Source organism: Protopterus annectens, chromosome 2.part1 (assembly GCF_019279795.1).
Source record: "Protopterus annectens isolate FY-2018-M chromosome 2.part1, PAN1.0, whole genome shotgun sequence".
In the NCBI taxonomy this organism is placed as follows: Eukaryota; Metazoa; Chordata; order Ceratodontiformes; family Protopteridae; genus Protopterus; species Protopterus annectens.
Window position 1 is genome coordinate 927,348,192 of NC_056729.1, and position 20,000 is coordinate 927,368,191.

Genomic DNA, 20,000 nt, shown 5'->3' on the forward strand with positions numbered 1-20,000 from the left:
CCTTTTTTGGGGGTTTTTTTATTTTTTTCCTGGGGAGATTTTTAATATTGCTCCCTTTTTACCTGGGGCAAAAAAACTGAGAAGGCACCCTTTTTTTAACCCCCGACTTAAGCCTGGAGACAGATAAACCCAAATTTTTTAAGACTGGGGGTACCTGAAAATAAAGAAATGCCAACTCACTTTAATCAAACCCTTTCAAAAAATTTCAAAGGTAAATACCATTTCTTACGGGGATTGAAAAAAATCCTTTTTCCCCCTTTTTCCCCAGACTGCTTTGGGGCCATTTTGGTCTCGAAAAAGGACATCGTTGTCGGGCTAAAAAAAGAGTCCTTCACTGCCAATTACTCCTTTCCAAATCCAGGGTGGGTTCTGCAACTGCAGTCCTGCAGGGCATACTAGCCAGCTCAAACACTTCTTGACTGCCTCCACCCTTTCTACAGCTTTGGGAATCGACCCAAGTGTGATGACTGCAACAGTGAAACACGAAGAACATAGTACAGTTGTGTACGCTTACCATAAATGTAGATGTTAGAGTGTATTCACTGTTGCCGTCCTGGTTTCTCTATCTCCAGCCTCCTTCTCATTCTGTCTCTCCTCTCTGTTTATACTACTCACCCCTTGCGGGGGTATTGGTATTGGTATTTACTTTTCACTGGTGGAGATTTTTCCACCATAGCTTAGCTCCCTACTTGGGGGGGGGGGTGGCTCCTGACATTTGGGGCAAGAATAACTTATGTAATGGCATTGGCTGCCTGTTTTTATACCCCTGACGATCTGACGTCAGACCTGGAGCGACAGCATCCGACACATAAATACTAAGTCTCTGCTATTCGGGCCGACTGAGGGCTACCTGCAGTCAGATAACCCAAGTGTGATGACTGCAACACATCTACATTTATAGTAAGTGCACCTAACTGTACTTTACTGGTACAGTCATCACATATGCTGATAATGCTGATGTAAATACCAGGATTTCTTACAGTGGAGTTGTGCCCCACTTATCAAATGCTATCTCCTCCCATTCCTTTCTCAGTACTGTCTTTGAGGCCATGTTTGTGTCTTCTGCCCCCAGCATAAGGACATTCAAGCTTGTCAGGTGGCTAAAACAAAAGAGGGTCCTTTACTGCTCAGATTAGAACTCCTTGCCAAAATACCTGGAATTAAGTTTAGTGAGTTGCCTGCAGACTCCACTTTGAAAGATCTGGACAAGAAAGAATTGCCCCACCCCCACCCCCCACCACCACCACCATCACCACCAGACAAATGTGGGTTTTGGAGTACCTTTGACTTCAAGTAGGTGTTTTTAAAAATGCACCAATGTGGCTTTGAAGATCCTGGATACAGTGGTCACAGTACTTAAGGTTAACTATAGGTTTTATCTTGCAGCGACTTTTTCATTTGGACAGAGACCTTCACACTAGATACATAATTTTGGCAGTGGCCTAAAAAAGGTCTGGCACTTCATAACCCAGCTTGACTGTTTTGTTGCCACAGAGTCACATGAAGAAGTATGTTTTCTGACCATCATGTTTCTTTGCATATATGAGCTACTAAATTCATGTGGTGTATTTTCAGAGAGACTTGTGTAACAAAATGCACCAATCATTAGAGGGGTTCTTGGACAGATAATTTAAAGAAAGGCTGTGGAGTCAAACATCAGCCTTGTGGTCTACATGCTGCAGGATCTGGCATTGTCATATGCCAGCACTTTGAGCTTTGACGGACTTTGCTGCCGACACAAAGGTAATATTTTATATTTCTTATTTACATGTCCCTTCTTGTTTAGAGAAAGAGGTACAACAGCACATTGAGAACATGAAAATACAGAGGAAAGCCTTTACTGCTGTGGGTATCAGATTTAGCCATCTGTGGTGTTCTAGGAGAACACCAAAGGTGTTAATAGTAAATGTGGTTCTCAGCAGCATGAGGCTTCGTGAATGGGATGATCCCCCAGGCTGATTTCTAGCAAGGCCGCAGTCTCAAAGGACAGATCCTTGATCCTGTCCCGGAGTCCACCGTCAGTAGACTGCATCAGCAGTCCTGAGTACCTGCCTGTCGCACTCTGAAGCCAGCTGGAATAGTCTTTTTCCCCAATGGTCTACATGAAAAAGATAGTTTTGAGACGTGTTTTTATTAAAGTTATATTTAGGGGAACCTGGTCCTCTTTGTTACCCTATCCAAGCCTCCTTTAATTCCCTTTCCTGTCCACATGTCAGAAATGAACAGCAAGGAATAAAATGTTAAAGATGTGTTTTATTAAAAAAAAAAATATCCAAAGGGTCCCACCTAACCAGAAAGGCTTGGATATTTCTACAGTGCCAAAGAGGGCAAAAGACCTCAAGCCTGTGTAGGATCTCGGTAGGCTAAATTCCTTTGTCCCAAAAGAAACCTTTTTGGAAGTTTGCAGTGTACTTTCTCCCTTTTTGTGTGTCATAAGAAGATTGTATGTGCTCTTGGGGCCCTTTAGGATTACTACCGCCTTGTCAAGATTGCTAAGGAGTCCTAGAGGTATTTACACTTCCTCATCAGAGCCTGTAACTTTCATTTCAAGGCCTTGCCCTTCATTCTCACCTCTGTCCCCTCAGAGGTCACCAGATGTTTGTCCATAGCAGCATAGGGCTTAATCAACTAGAACAGTTGTTGTTTCTTCTGCCTTTTTTTTTTCATAATGGTATAGTGGATGATGTTTGTGCAGCTGCATTGTTGTTTTCCTTAGCATCTTTGCTGCGTGCTACAAGCTGAACACATAGGTTGTGATGCCCCTGCACTGGCTCAGTAGTCAAGGAGCCTCCGTCCTCACCACTGGCAACAGCTAGGGGACGTACACACTGGGAGGAGGACAAATACACCCACAATAAAGTGCAATTTCCTTTAAGAGCACACAGAGACCACAGTCAGTTGTGGGCTGGTTTCTCTCTCTTCTCCAGATCCCCAATAAGACTCCCCACGGGCACAGCTATAGGGTTAAGATTTCAGCTGAGGGGCCAAACCAAGACCTCCAGCACCCTCTGTGTCCAGCCAGTGCTTTGTGTCCTTGCCCAAGTTGCTGACACACACACACACACACACACACACACACACACACACACACACACACACACACCTACACCTGGGGGTGGCTGGCACAGGTTGACTCTTCCCCCTTCTACCCAGACTATAAGGTAGTTTCCTCTGCCACCAACCCCTACTTATCAGTTACTATAAGATCCTTGCAAAGGGTGTCCACTCTTACTGTGTAGTGTTACTGTTATCCAAATGGTAGTCTGACTAAGACATGCAAGGCTATTTAGGAGTGGCCTGTACAGTGTTACCAAATACATATGCAAGTACTCTAAGAACTTAAATATGCCTCACAAATATCTGCTACAAAGATAGGCTTAAATATAGTTAATAATAAAAGAACAAGACAATACTCAGTAAATCAACACAGTAACTTCAGAGTTCAAAATCACAGGAAATATTTTAAAACAACATTGCAGGACAGTCAGAAATACATACAGAAAACATCTAAACTAAACTTTACTATATTCCTATCTATCTAAAAGAGATACTATGACCTAAATCTTACTTGCAGCAAGGCAAGTGCAGATGATGGTGATGATGAGTGGATGTTCTTGCTAGTTCCAAGACAAAATGCACAGTCCATTAATAGCAAATATTACTGCTGGGTTAACTTGGGTGGCATCACTTTTTGTCACCTGACTTCAGTTCCCAGGCTAAAACAGAAACTAACGGAATTTAACATCTGTGTGAAAAATACATATCTCTCAGATGTTTGCAGATCTTGGAAGTCGTAAAACAATAAAACACTTGTATTTTAAACCTAGCAATTATGTCCCTATCAAGACAATACAAAAACTTCTAACTCTAGACATTGTGTCTGTTACACTGAAACTGAGAGAGAACTTTTATAGCACAATCGTAAAGCAACTTAATTTCAACTTTTTTTCTTGAAGTTTTGCAAGTTAACCCTTTTATGTTCTAATTTCTACTGTTAAAATGTACATTTGCACAGGTATATAGTTTATCTGCATTTCTGTGCTAAGTCAGCAGGGCATGCTGTGGTTACATTTTAGCTCAGTACGTAACATATTCTGTATAAATCATATCAGTGTTCACAAATGACATAGAATTATTTACAAAATTCAAGATAGCTGGGCTGGAAATATTTCCCTGTATCACACAGGTCATTGGAGCCATTTTGTTTACTATATGATCCCATTACAGTGATCATCTAGGAGTGTTGCTCTGTTGGGTTAGAGATGCTAGACTTTTTTTTTTGTTTAATTGAATGGCAAATTTATGCATTTTCAATAATGGTATACCTGTAAAAAAGGAGGTCCATCCTTTGTAACATACTTTCCTTTTCATGTTCCACCTTTTGTTGCAACACTATCCATGCTGTCTGTCAATCATCAGCCCATTCTTTCCCTATCCCCAGGATGAGGGTCTGTTATTCTGACAGACATCAGCGGTGGCTTGTATGTTTGCGTGCAGTGGGACATCGACAGAGGAGGATGTCTCCTCACTTCCTCATGGAAGGTTCCCAACAGGTGGTTTTCCCCTCAGAGCCATGAGAGGTAGTCTTCCCAGTCTCAGCCGTAGAGGTCATACTGTCAGTTGTCCCCCAGTGTGCACTCAACCCCAAGAGAGGCAAACCGGTCACGTCACTTCAACTCTCCCACCCCTGCCTGGTTTCTGCAGTGTCAAGGCTGCTAATCCTACCCTTGTCACTTTCACAATAAGACTCCATCTGTCTGTGCCAAAAAGCCAAGCTTATACCCCACTTTTGACACCTGTTTAGCATCTCCTTTCCTTCTTTTTTGTTTTGTTGTTCTGTCTGCTCAACACTTTTTAATAAGAAGAACTGGAAAGTCCATAATACCTTGTACGTGATGGTATGAGGAAGGGGTCATGGCAGTTTAGGAAAGTTTTAGTTTTAATTCCTGTGATAGCAGATGTTCATCATAGTCAGTGTTGCACTACTAAGTCTCAGAACTTCATGTGGAGTAGAAGCCTGTGGTTGGCTCATACCAAAGTTTTTCACCATCCACCAGACTGTGAACCTCATTGTCGTCTGACACCAGGGCATCAGTGGTTTGAAGTTTGCTGCCTGTTGTCATTTTCTGTTTTTTGTTGTCGTGTCAGTCAGTCCAATGTACAAGACCTAACGTGTGGGCATAGTCCTTTGTTTTCAAGCTAAGTACCCTATTTGAGTATCTCTCATCTCTAATTGTATTTAGCTGTTCAGTGTTGAAAAAGGTCAGTAATTGTCTGTCTTGTGTGAGAAGCATATCCCTTGCAAAGACTTAACATTCTCATTGTTTGTTCTCTTTAGGGCCTGAGCATGATATGCCAAACTGCTTATTTTGTGCTAGGTTTAATGATAGAGCCGTTAAGCCTAGGACTGAATCCCTCTGTCCCTACTTAGTCAGGTAGTAGTCAGCCAGGCATGTATCAGAGGTGCAAGCCCTTGTTAGTAAGGACCTCTTTCTCATTTTCCACAGGGATAGAGTAACCTTGAGAACTAATCACTCATTTCAGCCCAAGATGATTTCAGAATTCTCCTTGAATGGAGTTACTCACATTCCTGGGTTTCCTATTCCCCAGAATGAAGGGGGAGAGAATTCTTCACTCTTTAGATGTTTACAGATAGCTAAGTTTCTGCCTTCACAGAACTAAATTCCCAAACAAATTTGATCAGTTTTTGGATAAATTTGTAAGAGGTTAACTGTGGAAAGCAGTGGAACAGACCATCTCCAAAGGGACAGACAGCTGTGTTATCTTTCGTTACTCTCATCACAAAAAATTCCTGGTAGAGTCTGGACTCATTCAACAACAGTGAAGGCAACCACTATAGTGTTCCTGAAAGGGACACCAACCCATTCTATCTTGAAAGCAGCTACTTGTCTTCTGAACGCACCTTCACCAAGCATTACTGCCTTGGTGCTGCATTCAGAGCAAGATGTATGTTTGCCTCTACCATCCTGTAGAGTGTGGTGTTCCCAGTACAGAATGCTCCAGCTTCCTTAGTAACATAGCTTTGGGAATCCTCCCAAGACAGCAGCATTGACTGCGGTGAACATAAAAAGTTGTATAGATAACCTACCATAACACTATGTTGAATGCTTAGATTCATTTTTATATTGATTGCAAGTTTTTAGTCATTGGCATAGATTTCCTCCCAGTGCTGTAGATCATTAAAGTTCATTACCTATGGTGGCGTACATGTTTGTTTTAGGATTAGTACCATATGTAAGTACATTTTCTGTACTGTGCATGCGCATAGACCCTAGAGTGCCATAATATTTGCATTTCATACATATGACAAACCTATATGGAAAAATTGGGTAGATACTGATTTCATCGTAGTACACAATGGGAAATTTATTGAAATTCATAGGTGATGAGACTTGAGCATTTTCTTGATTTAGAAGTTTCAGCTTTAAAAAATATTTATTACGAATGATTAATGCTGCATGGTGAACTGTTCAGAACCATGGCTCTCTTTGTTGTAGAAAATGCTTTACAATGATGTCTTAGTATTGGTTGTTTTTTGTTGGTTATTTAAAATGGTTATTGTGAAAAAAATAGTTTTATAAAATATATTTGGGGATACTTTCTATATGCTTTTAGGTTAATTCGGTTATTTTTAAAAACTATACATTGAAGTGGAAATATTTCATTAAGGGAAAGTTTCCCATGGAAGACTAACCAATTCATTTTTACTGCTTTTCATTTTCCTTGGTTCTTGTCAGGTATTCACTTCTGCCATTTTATTTCTTGTGTTATGGTATATGATCTGTCTCTGGGTATTTTGGACTACCTTTATTACTAGGAATTGGCATAGATGCAGCACAGTAGAAATGGCCAGTAGAAACAAGTCTACATGGGATCCTGCTAGCTCTGCCATTTTTAAAAGGGCTACTGTCACAGACATGACTTGGCTGTATTTCAACTTTATTTTCCTAAACACTTATAGTGTAGTGAAAGGTATTGGCTGTCTCCACAGCTGCTAACTTCCTATTTCAAGTAAGGAAAATATAATTTGGGTCTCAGTCCCACACTCTGTACGTGCTCCCATGCCTTATGTTGTTTGTTCTGTCAACATTGGTATTATGAGTACTGGCAGTGTTCTAGAATTCAGATGGCCAAAGTACCAAATATTTCAAAAGATTTCCAAATTTGAACATTTTCATGTTTTCTCTTGTTGTCATTTTCCTAATTTAAAGTCAAAATTCAACTGATTTGATTTAAAATCATTGAATCTTTGATCTATGACTTAGATTTTACAATGAGAGCACATGACTTTGGCAATCGTGGACACACTCACTCACACACACTCAGCCTATGCGATTGAAGTATGAAGGTGTGCAGCACACTAGAAATAGGTTTCCTTAGCTATGCATTTCTATTGCCCAACAAACCACACACAAGTAGCTTGAGGTATCACTGTTCTTGTGCATATATTTGTATGAGTACACAGTTACTCTAGAGGTGGGAGAAAAGTGGTAGTGTTATCGGTACAGAATGATTTGATACAGTGAATGCTATGTTTTGCAAGCTGTACAGTTGCATTTGAATTGCCATATGGTCCCACACTTGGAGCACTGTAACCCCAAGAGGACCAAAAGTTAAGTGCCTTACTCAGGGGTACACAGTATGTAAGTGGAAGTTGATGGGATTCAAACTCTTTTTGTCTTCAGCTTTCTCAGGCCTGCCTTAGGAGGCAAGAATAAAATCCAGACTTTTTCTGGTGTGAAGAAGCAGTCTTAAGAATAGTAAGCACATACTGTTAATTAGTTGTAAATACTGAATTATGCACTTTCTGGAGAGGCAGATGGTCAGGTAATGGATTATAATGCTACTGCCTGATATTAAAGTCTTTTGGAAATTTTATTTTGTTGGCTAGAATAGTTAAAGACCATTTTAACAACAGGCATAGCGGGCCTTAGGCACCCGCCAAACCACGGGGAGCCCCCGATTATCTCACCACGTACGAGGGGCCCATATGAAGCAGTCGCGGGTTTCAACATCACTTCCACTCCTTGCTTGGCGCCTCATTCATTCGGTAGTGCTGTCGTGCAATTCTGCCCCCCCCCCCTTGAAAGAACTTGCTTCCTTGATGGCTGCAGCCAATCAAGTCCCTTGCTTTACTTGTCAGCTGCTCTCAATCAGGTCTGCTTCAGTGAAGCAAGAGACCTGATTGGCTGCAGCAGTCGAGAAGCAAGTTCTAGCTTCCTGATTGGGTTTACCGTAATATGTGGTTTGTTAGGTCAGTTCTTTTGATGGTCGATGTTAGGCACACATCTGAACTGCCCAGATTTTTAAGAATATCCTTATTTTTGCTTTATATTTTGGTTTGTTCATAAATTTGTGGTTTTCTTATACATTGAGTATTGAAGTCACTAAATAATAGCAGACACATACATTTAAGTTTTAGACTTTATATCCTTCAGAAAAATGTATGCTAAAGCAAAGTCTGAAAGCAAGTTTGTAAGTTTATATGAGCAATATTTAAAAAGTGTCCCTATTTTTAAGCCTTTGTACCCCTATTATTTTGTGCTTTGTCCAGATTTTTCATGCTAAGAGGTTGAGAGGTATGCTGTGAGGATGGATGGAGGATGCAGGTTTTGCTGGAACGACTGTGGGACCAGCAAAGCAGCTGTATTTTAACTGCCATTGTAAGGGCACTTTCTAAAAGATCTGAAAAACTGTCCTTTTGAGGGCAATTTAAAAGGGCTGAACAGGTATGGTCTGTGTGTAGTAGAGTATGGTCTGTGTGTAGTAGAAGCAAGCAAAGGATTATGGACCCCAGCCATAAACAAACTATACAATAGAAGGAGGAAGCTACTACATGATAGATCAAAATCCCAAAAAGGGAAGGCATCTCTGATCAGTATTAGCAAAAAACTACGAGCACTCATAAAATCGTCTAAGGCCAGCTTCGAGAGAAAAGTTGCACAGGACACCAAGGATAATCACAAGGCTTTCTTTAGTTATGTTAGGAACCTGGGTGGGAATTCCCAGTTATGCCCAGAATTAGTCCAAAATGACAAAAAATACACCGAACTCACAGACATTGCCAACATCCTAGCTGACAGGTTCAGCGCAAACTTCTCCCCCCCCTCCCCACCAAAAGGGCAAATATCTATCCCAGCAGAGTGCTGCCCCCCCTGACATCTCAGATGCTTAGGTAAGAGCTGCCCTCTCCAAAGCAAAAAAACACAGCATCAGTGGGACTAGACGGTGTCCCGGGCTGCGTCCTACATGAACTCCAAGAAGAGCTAAACCCAAACATAAAACTACTGTTCAATCTCAGCCTTACTACAGGATATGTACCCAAAGACAGGCGTATAGCAACAGTGGTCCCTCTCCACAAAGGTGGTGCCTCAACGGATCCTGGAAACTATCGCCCCATAAGCCTGACTAGCTTGGTCTGCAAAACTATGGAAAGGATCATCATGGACCTCATAAATAAAGATACCGGGGACCTACAGACACTGGATCCTACCCAGTTTGGCGTTAAGGGCAGATCCTGCCTCTTAAACCTGGTTGATTTCTTTGAAACCGTCACGAAGGCCATTGACGAGGGGAAGGTGGTCCACACAGCCTACCTGGACCTCGCAAAAGCCTTCGATACAATACCCCACTCGGGCATTATAGATAAGCTCACCAGCTTAAATATAAACCCCTATGTCACTAGATGGGTTGCAAACTGGCTCAAGGACAGAACCCACATGGTTAGAATTGCTGGAGCCATGTTAGACTCCAAACCAGTTACAAGTGGCGTCCCACAAGGCTCAGTCCTGGGACCTGTCTTGTTTGGTATATATTTCTCAGAGGTACAGGCCAACATGGAAGGACTGTGGCTGACCAAGTTTGCAGATGACTGCAAACTGGGCGCCATAATCGACACTCCAGCCGACACAAGCATCCTCCAAAAGGGCCTCATAGAAACAGACAACTGGTGCCAGAGCCATGGTCTCAAGCTAAACGCCAAAACGTGTATAGTCATCCCCTTTGGCAAAAACAAAGTGCCCACAAATTACCACGTAGGTGGTAATCCATTAAGTGCAGAAGAAGTAATTAGGGGCCTGGGGACCCAAGTTGATAGCAATCTCTCATTTGACAACCACATGGCCAAAGTGGTTAGAAAAACATTTTATATAGCCCACCTAATCATGATGGGATTCACATCTAGATCAGGGGAGGTCATCGTGCCTCTTTACTCATCCCTCATCAGGCCCATAATTGAGTACAATGCCCCTTTTGAGATGTACCTTACCAGACACCTGCAGCAACTGGAAAGACCCCAAAAGTACCTCACCAAGAGGATCAAAGGGCTCAAACAGATGCCATATGCTGCCCGGTTAAAGAAGCTCCAGCTCTACTCAGTGGCATACCGCCTGCACAGAGGCGATCTGTGCCTGACGTATAAAGCCATGTCCAACCCGGAATTAATGGACATGCTGCACCTCAGAAAATCCAAATCCCATCGAGCTCTGGCGCTCGAGACTTGAACCTCAGCACTGAAATAAATAGGACATGCTGGAGGGACAGATTCATAACCCAGAGGCTCCTTCACTCTGGAATAAAATCCCAGTCCAGGTTAGGCAGAGTCCCTCACTGACTGTCCAAGAGGAATCTTGATGAGTGGATGGGAGATCGTAGGTTTACCCCGGGTATCACTTCTGTGTCACTGTTAGACAGAGGCACAGTATACTAACCTCGAAAAAGGGCATAGCAAAATTATTTTAAAATGGGTGGCAAAAGCCAAAGCACTCTGGCTAGGCTTATAAATGCCCTAGGGCAGATAGCCTAGTATGAACCTATGAACCTATTAGTAGCAGCCTTCTATCAACTGCAGAAAAGGTAAGTTGCTGGGTTTATTTTTAAGTTTATTTTTTTGCTGGGAGAGGGGGCGAGGAAACCTAGGGATAGGATTGTATAACTTTTTTTCTGCAGAGTTCTTATGCTAAGAAGATTTGTGTGTGTGTGTGTGTGTGTGTGGGGGGGGGCTGTGGTTGTAACGGTTTTATTTTATCTTTGTTCATAATTCTTCTGCTAAGAGACTGAGGAAGGAAGGCTTGTTTGTAATTAATGTCCAGATTCGATGTTGTTTTTTTATTTTATTTTATTTATTTTATTTTATATTTGTTGACCGGGCTAGTCTAGCTGGACAAATATCCGTTTTCAGTAGAGGCCCGGGGAGAAAAGCTCCAATTACAAGAAGTAAACACTCATTAACAATAAAAATATTTAAGCAAAATACAATTAGTACAAAGGTGGACTTATGTATAAATTAATGGAAACAAAAAGAAAGCAGAACAACAATATTTCAGAAAATAGTTGGTTAATAATAAAATTACAAGGTAAGCAACATTCAGCAGTTAGGTACAAAAAAATTCAAGATGTGATAACATGGTGGAGGGAAGAAGAAAAATGTTAGAGACATTCTCAAAGATAAGACTGTCAAAAAAGTTTTAAAAAGTTGTTTAGAGGGACAGTTGGGCATGGGGGGGAGTTGGGAGTAGTGGAGAAGTAATTTCAGTCAGGATTAGCACGAGGACACAGCCATTGAGTTTTAAGATGTTCTTTGATATGTCTTTTGAAAAGGGATGTAGAGTCTAGGTTTGTTATTTCCTGAGGTAGTTGATTCCAGATTTTCCCGACAGAATTTGAAAATAATGAGTCCCCAGCTTTATTCTTTGATTTGGTTAAGGCTACAAGGAGTTTATTAGCTGAGCGTAGTGTGGCTAGGTTTTTATAAGGTGAAATCAGTTTTGTAAGGCTAGGGGTAGCATCAGGATAGTAGAGGGTTTTATGAATGATAATTAATTGTTGATAGAGTAAGTGGTTGTTGAGTTCTAACCAATCTAGTTGCTTGAGGTTAAGACAATGGTGGGTTCTAAAAGGGGTAGCAGTAATGAATCTAGTAATACTATTGTAACAGGTAGAAAGTTTGGTGATGTTATTTTTAGATAAGTTTGTATATATAGCAGAGGCATAGAAAAGGGTGGAGATCAGGTGGGTCTGGGCCACTGTTTTCCTAGCAGTTGGGGTAAGAAAGGGTTTAATTCTGTAGAGAGTACCGATTTTTTTGTTAACTGATTTAATGGTGTTGTTAATGTGGTCATCAAAATTAAGATGGTTGTCAATAGTTACACCTAATAGGCGAGTGGTCATATCTGGACTAATACAGGTAACGTTGTTAGAGGAGATAGTGAAGAAAGGTGTTGGTGATTTGTGTGTAAGGGTAAAGAGAAGAAGTTTTGTTTTTTTGGGATTAAGAAGGAGGGAGTGTTCCATAAACCATTTTTCTACATTATGGAAGACTGTTTGTGTGGGGGACTGGAGGGAGGAGACGTTATTAGCAGCACAGATTAGAGTTGAGTCATCAGCATATTGAATGCAGATGGCTTGGGGTATATTCAGATGAAGGTCAATAATAAATAAAGAAAAAAGAAGGGGACCTAGGATTGAGCCTTGTGGAACCCCAATGTTTACTGGAAGTAAGGAGGATAGGTTGTTGTCCCATAGCACTGCTTGTTGCCTATTTTGGAGGTAACTCCTGAACCATTGAAGAGTTTGTGAGCCAAGTGAATAGAGATTTAGTTTGTCCAGAAGTATATTATGGTTAACCATGTCAAAGGCCTTTGACAGGTCTAGGAATAGTGCTGATGAGAAAAGATTGTTGTTCCTATTATTATTTATGGCATCAGAGAAGGAAAGGAGGGCAGTTGTAGTACTGTGGGAAGGTCTAAAACCATGTTGACTATTGGCTAGAAGTTTGTTTTGTAGAAGGTAGTTAAGAATTTGTTTATGTATGCATCTTTCCATAATCTTTGCTAATGGGGAGAGTAAGGCAATAGGGCGTAGTTTGAGAGCTCAGTAGAGCCCCTTTATGTAGAGGTATTATATAAGATATTTTCCATGAGGTGGGGATTTTTCCTTCAGAGATAGTCCTATTAATAAGAATGGATATGGGGTAGTAAATAGCTTCTGCAGCGATTTGTAGGTATTCTGATGGGAGTTGGTCAGCGGATGGGGTGCAAGGTTTGAGTTTCTTGAGAAGCTTATAAATAAGGGATGAAGGAACTGGTTGAATGTGAAAGGCATTAGATGAAGTGTTAGAGGTATTAGGTAAGGAGGTAGTAGAAGAGGGTAATGAATTAGCTAGGGTTTGAATGGCTTCTGTAAAATACTTGTTAAAGGCATCTGGGATCAGGGTGGAGTTGTTGAGGTTAAAGCCTGAAGGGGTAGGAGTAGTTGAATGTCCTGGTTTAAGAAGTTTGTTAATACCTGTCCAGAATTTTTGGGGGGATTGTTGATTAGTTTGTTGAAGGTGAAGATAATATTCCTTTTTATCTGAAAGAGTATCTTTCTTAGTGGCATTTCTTAATTGCTTAAAGAGTAGGTGATCAGATGTACATTTGGTAGTTCTCCATTTAGCCCAAATTTTGTTTCTAAGGAGCATTTTTTGTTTAGTTTGCTTAGTAAGCCACGGGGCTGATTTCGTTCTTATCCTAGTAGAGCGAATGGGAGCATGATAGTCAAGGATTTGTAGAAAGTTGGTATTAAAGTAGGCCACTGCTTCGTTTAGTTCGAGGGTAGTCATTGGAGACCAGTCACATGCTTTCAATTCAGTCAGAAACTTATCTGGGTTAAAGAATTTGCTTGAGCGAGACACCTTTAGTTTATGGGTAGTTGGGTTATGTGATTTTTGTCTAATAACATATGTGAGCATATGGTCACTAATATTATCGGGAAGAGTTCCTGGAGAGTACTTGTTTGGGTGGTTATTAGTAAGGATCCAGTCAAGAGTTGTTTCTTTTTTTGTGGGTTTATGGATTCTAGTTGGAGTGTTTATTAATTGAGAGAAGCCATAAAGATTTATATGGCTGGTGGGGTGCTGGGATGAACAGGTCATCCAGTCAATGTTGAAGTCACCAAGTATTATGGTTTCCTGAGGTAGTTGGTTAGAAAGTGAACTAAGTAAGTTTTCTAGTATAGGAGTATTATTTCCAGGGGGAAGGTACATACAAATTAGATCGATTTGTTGTTGTTAATGTTTAGCTTGATAGATAATATTTCAGCTTTGGAGTCTAGTGATGGAAATTCATTATAGAGGGTGATTTGGAGATTAGATTTATAGATAATAGCTACGCCTCCACCTTTCTTCCTTATGCGGTCACATCTAAGTATATTATAGCCAGGAGGGGTGATTTCCTGATCTTGAATAGAAGGTTTTAGCCAAGTTTCGGTAAGACATAGTATGTCGAATGCATGTAAGTCAAGAAGTGAATGGAGGTGATGAGTTTTGTTATTTAAACTTCTTATATTAAGTTGTGCTATTAGTAGGGAGTTGGCTGTTTTAGTACATGATGATGTTGTCAGTGAAGTAATATTATTTAGATTAAAATTATTATTAGTATCGGGACCACGGTTAGGATGAATATCTCCATGTAGGAGGAGATTGTGCTGGGAAATAACATGGAATTTAAGTGATTTTGGCGAGTTGTATAGGTTCTTTTTGTTGAGGTAGAATGATATATGAGTTGTTCTGTGGTATTTAGGAAGTAGAAAGTTAGAGGAACAGGTTATGTTACTATGAGTGAGGGTATTGAAAAAAGAGGTTGGTAAAGTTTGTTGGAGGTGAAGGTTTTGTTCATGTAAAGTGATATTTTCAAAGAAGGTACAATAATAGGGTATGTATAGGGAGGCTATAGTAGTGGTAAAGAGTAGGATATATGTGAAATAAGCTTTGAGTATAGGAGACATGATATTGAGTAAGTGACAGATGAATATTGCTTGTAAGAGAATGTGAGTTCAAGAACAAGTAGAGATGAGCCAGCTTACAGAGAAGGGAATTCTGAGTGAAAGGAGAAAAGAAGAAGAGAAAAAGGAGATAGGCAGAGGTTATAGTTAACAGTTAGGTACTATAGAATAGGAGTATGAAGTAGGCCAGGAAAAAGGAGAGCGTAGAAATAGGGGAGAAAAGAGTTGGAGATAAATAGGTGATGAAAAAGAATGGGAGGCAGTAGTAGAGATAGTGATTGCTGGAGGTTGGTTGAGAGAAATAGGGGGAGTGTCTAGTGAAGTATAAGTGTAGGACCCCTGGGGGTGTGTGGGAATTGGGGGTAGGGAGGGGAGCGGAGCGGGGCCAGAGCAAGTAGAGACAATCAGTGAGCAGCAGGATGTAGGGAGAGGTAGCAGAGCAGGCAGGTAGCTGCTAGCAAAGCAGAATGGGGAGTAGGACAGAGAGGAGAGTGGAACTATAAAGCACTAAACTGTATAGTAGTTAGGAGAAGAGGAGGTACAACCTAGAAATAGAGAGGAAAGTAGAAGTAGGAGAAGTCGGGCTCCTAGGGAAGGGATGTAAAGGAAGCAGAAGGAAAAAGACGTTCAATGAGCAGGGACTTTGTGAGAAATAAGAAAGAGAGTAAGGGCACAAAGCCTATTGTATACCGCCACCTAGTGGGCAGAGTTAGAAGTATCAGCAGATAGCCAGGGTAAAGACACCACAGGTGAAAAGGATGAGGAAGGTAGCAAGGGGTATATCCTTCAGGAGGCTAAAGACAGGGAAGGAGGACTGGCTGCAGGCTTTCCTGACCCAGAGGCTAAATTACTTTATAACATGAAATTACTGTATAAATTAGGCAGATAAGCCTTCAAACATACTTAGTAACTTTAGTACAATCAGGTGGAAGCACAGGGCAGCAGAAAATAAAGGATGGTCCACTTAGGTAATGCTTGAGGTGGTTCAAGGGTTCGTGGAGCAGGCAGGACACTCAATACAAGGTTTAAAGTAGATTGCTAGGGGGGAAAAGGTAAGAAGGGAAATTAAAAAAAGGAATACAGTTTTAAAAAAGAACAACCTTAGTGTACATATACAGAGAGGTATCCAACAGTTCAATAACTCTTAAAGAAAAATCACAAATATTTCTATTATCTAGTCTTGCATAAGAATATTCAATATTGCATTTTTGTTTTGTGTACAATTGTGCTGAAATATTGGTAGTGGGGCGATGGTGGCTGTGAGAATGCTGCAGAATATACAGATGTTTTAATGTATACCAATGCAAACCCTGTTCTGCTAGTATGTTTTGTGTATACCGGCAATGTTTACAACTATGCCTGATGCTACACCTTTGTTCTATGATCATTTTTTGCTCTGTCCAGAATTATGGTGCTGAGAGGTTGGGAGGGGAATTAGTGGCTGTGAGAATGTTGCAGAATGTACAGCTGCTGTTTTAATGTATACTAATGCAAACACTGTTATACTAGTATTGTGTATACCGGCAGCGTTTACAACTATCCCTGATGGGTACGCCTTTGTTCTGTGATAATTTTTTGCTTTGTCTAGAGTTATTGTGCTGACAGGTTGGTAGGGGGGTTACAGTCTGTGAGAATGTTTTGCAATATTCAGATGTTTGCCTGGTATTTATCTATTTTCATTAAAACATGTGGGGTTACGCAATGCGTTTTAATTCATAATCTGTTATTCCAGCATCTATATTTGCTGATAAGCAAATAGTTTTTTATGTTATGCCTTTGTGTTTTTATTTTACTTTCACTTCATCCAGATTTATTGTGCTGAGATACTGGGGGTAAGGGCTGCGACAATTCTGCAGAATGTACTGATGTCTTAATGCGTGCCAGTGCAACCCATGTTCTACTATCGAAGTTGATCATAGCAAACTACCCCTGATGTTATGCCTTTGTTCTGCATTTTTTATTTTGGCTTTGTCTGGAATTGTTAAGCTGTGAGGTTAGAAGAGAGGGGTAGGGGCTATGAGAATGTTGCACAATGTTTACATGTTTGACCTGTATTTTTGGTTGTTAGTCATCAGAAGTGAGAATTCACACAATGCATGCTACTGGAAAAATCTGTTGTTCTGCCATTCTACCATCTTTATTAGTTCATAACCACAATGTTTTAAACCTCCTAATGTTACGTCCTTGTCTTTTTTTTTTGTATACCACCTCTAGAATTGTGCTGAGACTTTTGGGGGGACTATGAGAGTTATGCAGAATGTACTGATTATTGTAATGACTGCTAATGCAATCCCTATTCTAATATCTTTCTAAGCTTATCATAGCAATGTTTGTCACTCTCCTTGATGTTACACCTTTGTTCTGCAGTTATTTTCAGCTTTGGAATTATGCTGAGAGGTTAGGAGGTTGGTAGGGGCTGTGAGAATGTTGCACAATGTCCATATGTTTGTTAGTTTTGGTCTGTTCAAAAATGTGGGGTCACACAATGCATGCTACTGCAAAATCTTATTCTAGCATTATTAGCATAAGCCCAGTATTTTAAATTCTTAATGTTCAGTCTTACTGTAATGCTGTCCATCATGTGTGGGTGTCTATGTCCTGTCTGCGAGTCTGTGTAACTGCCTGCCTCGTGTCTCTGTCATGTGTGAGGGAGTCTGCGTGGGTGTCTGTGTACCTCTGTGGGACTGGCTACCTTGATGCTGTACAAAGGCTTGCCATAATGTAACAACATTACTACTAAATGCCAGTCAGTGTGTGTGTGTGTGTGTGTGTGTGTGTGTGTGTGTGTGTGTGTGTGTGTTTGTGAGTGGCTACCTTGCTGTGCTACAGGGACTTGCCATACTGTAACATTAGTATTAAATGCCAGTCAGTGTGTGAGCCTCTGTGTGTGGCTACCTTGCTGTGGTACAGCGGCTTGTCATAATTTATTGGTTCTAAATTTTATTTATTTAACATTTGTTGACCACGAAAGTCCGACTAGTACAGAGCCTATTTTTAGCAGTGGCCCAGGGAGAAATGCTGCAGAAGCATGTCTTTGGAATGTGGGAGGAAACCACACGAAAACAGGGAGGACATGCAGACTCTGCAAAGAAGGTACCCCAGCTGAGAATCGAACCAGAGAACCTCTTGCAGGGGGGTGCCAAAGTTAACTGCTGCACCACTGCGCAGTTCCAGTCAGTGCATGTGTACCAGTGTGAGTGGCTACCTTACTGTGATACAGGGGCTTGTCATAACGTAACATTAGTACTAAATGCCAGCCAGTGTGTACCTTGACATTTCAAGTCTTTTTAATGGTCTGAATGTAGTAACACTACACAGTGATTGTTAAATGGTGCTGCATGAGCCTGATGGGGAAAGAGGCATGATGGCAATATGGTCACACTTTTTATATTCTCCTGGGTAGGGCCCCAACTTGAAACTTGTTGGGGGCCCCCAAAATACTAGCACCGGCCCTGACAACAGGAATAGGGAGGGGGCTCATGAGCTAATAACTGGTTCAGAAGCAAGGCTTTCCTTTCTGATGCAGGAATGAATGTGAGTGTAAGGGCTATTATGAAGGAGAAAGACCCAGTACTACATGGAATGCTTTTCTGCTAAGGAGGGGAGGCTGCGGAATGCAATAAAGTAGCAAGCACTAGTACAGACCAGAGGTTACACAGTGTAGCATGTCAGCTTTGGAGCTGAGTCGGAGACAAAAGAATGTTTTGCATCTCTTCCCTTAATAATAATATGGTAGAGGGCTATCTAGATCTGAATAGCCACGGGTTTACATCAGTGAGTGTTATTGTACTAGACACTGACCTTCATCAGTTGCTCAAGTCTGAGAGGCAGTATGAATCCAGTGGATGTTGCTGAGGGAGGAAGTGAAAGCTGTGGCAGTTCAGTTAATTGAGGAGAGTTCTCACCAAACTGAGCATAAAAAAGGCAAATAAAATATAGGGAGTTGCATTAAATTAGTTGCATTTGATTTAGTTTAGGAAGGAATATTTGTCAGCAGGCTTCTCTAACAGAACACTGTTTGAGTAACTGTACATATATTATACCTATGCTTACTCTATGAAGGTGCTATTATGACACATTTGTACTTCAACTTTGTATTTTTAACTTGTTAACCTGTTTACAACATGTTTCCTAACTTATTTAAACTTTGTAACCTTTAATTGTTACCATGAATTGCTCTTTATTCTGTAACAGTTTGGAGCTTTTCTCCCCAGAACTCTGCTGAAAACTGACACTAACTGTCCAGCCAGACTATCCTGGTAAACAAATGTTAAATAAATAAATAACTAGTAACCTTTACTGCTGTCACGTATAGTTGGAATATTGTATATGGTCTAGACTGCATGCACTTTCCTTTTTTGTCATGTGACCCTTGCAAAACCTGTTGTAATATGATGGTTGCACGACTGATGAAAGATTTGTTTAAATAATAACTGAAAGCAGTGGATATGTAAAGGGACGGTTAAAAGATATGCAAAAAGATGAGCAAAATTATCCTCTGCAGCTGTTTTTCCTTCCATTTATCATTTGATATTCTTCAGTTTGTAGAATTCATTGGAAAAGAAAGAAGCATAATCACAGCTATGCATTATGATCTCTGCAATGACTTTCTGCATAAATCTTTGAGTAGTTCACTTCTTGATATTGTATATGATTTTAAGTATCACTTTTTTCTGCCCCTGCATTTAGACTCTTTTTGACAAGAAGAATGAAGGAGGTTACTGATAAAAAGCAAATTAATGTTCTCAAAATCCTTGATGAAAAACTTGATAGTGCAGCAGAGAGACTGGGCTATAGTCTAGAACAGAAAACCATATCGATGAAAAAGAGGGACAAGAAGGTACACTTTTTTTTTTTTTTCATCAAATGCATGGGCACAGTGGAGATAGTTTAACTGATTTGTGGCTTGTTTCCTTTGTGGTAACTGTATAAATTTACTAATGAATTATGATTCTGACTGTTTCTTAATATTGATGCTCAAAGAGTAGCACAGAGGGCTGTTGTAGTTGTTTGCACTAATTTTCAGTGTTCAGCATTTGTAACCTCTTACCAAACAATTTGACAACACTGGTTTTAAAGGGCCCCCAATGTATCCACCTTCCTTAAACTTAAGGGCATTGTATTTCTCAGCCTCACTGCGCTACTATGAAAAACCTTCAACCATATAGTGTCTTTGTTATTGGGACAGTAACATGCTCCTGGTTGTTTACTAGTGCCTA

At 40.6% G+C, this 20,000-nt stretch overlaps 1 protein-coding gene across 1 annotated transcript in view; it reads left to right on the forward strand.

Annotated features, from left to right (window-relative positions):
• LOC122794282 (histone PARylation factor 1) overlaps positions 1-20,000 on the forward strand; it is a gene marked incomplete in the record, with an annotated part of 658,055 nt that overhangs the window by 267,592 nt on the left and 370,463 nt on the right. The window contains 1 exon segment of the mRNA XM_044062558.1: positions 19,471-19,621. Within this exon segment, the coding sequence (XP_043918493.1) occupies positions 19,471-19,621 (151 nt within the window).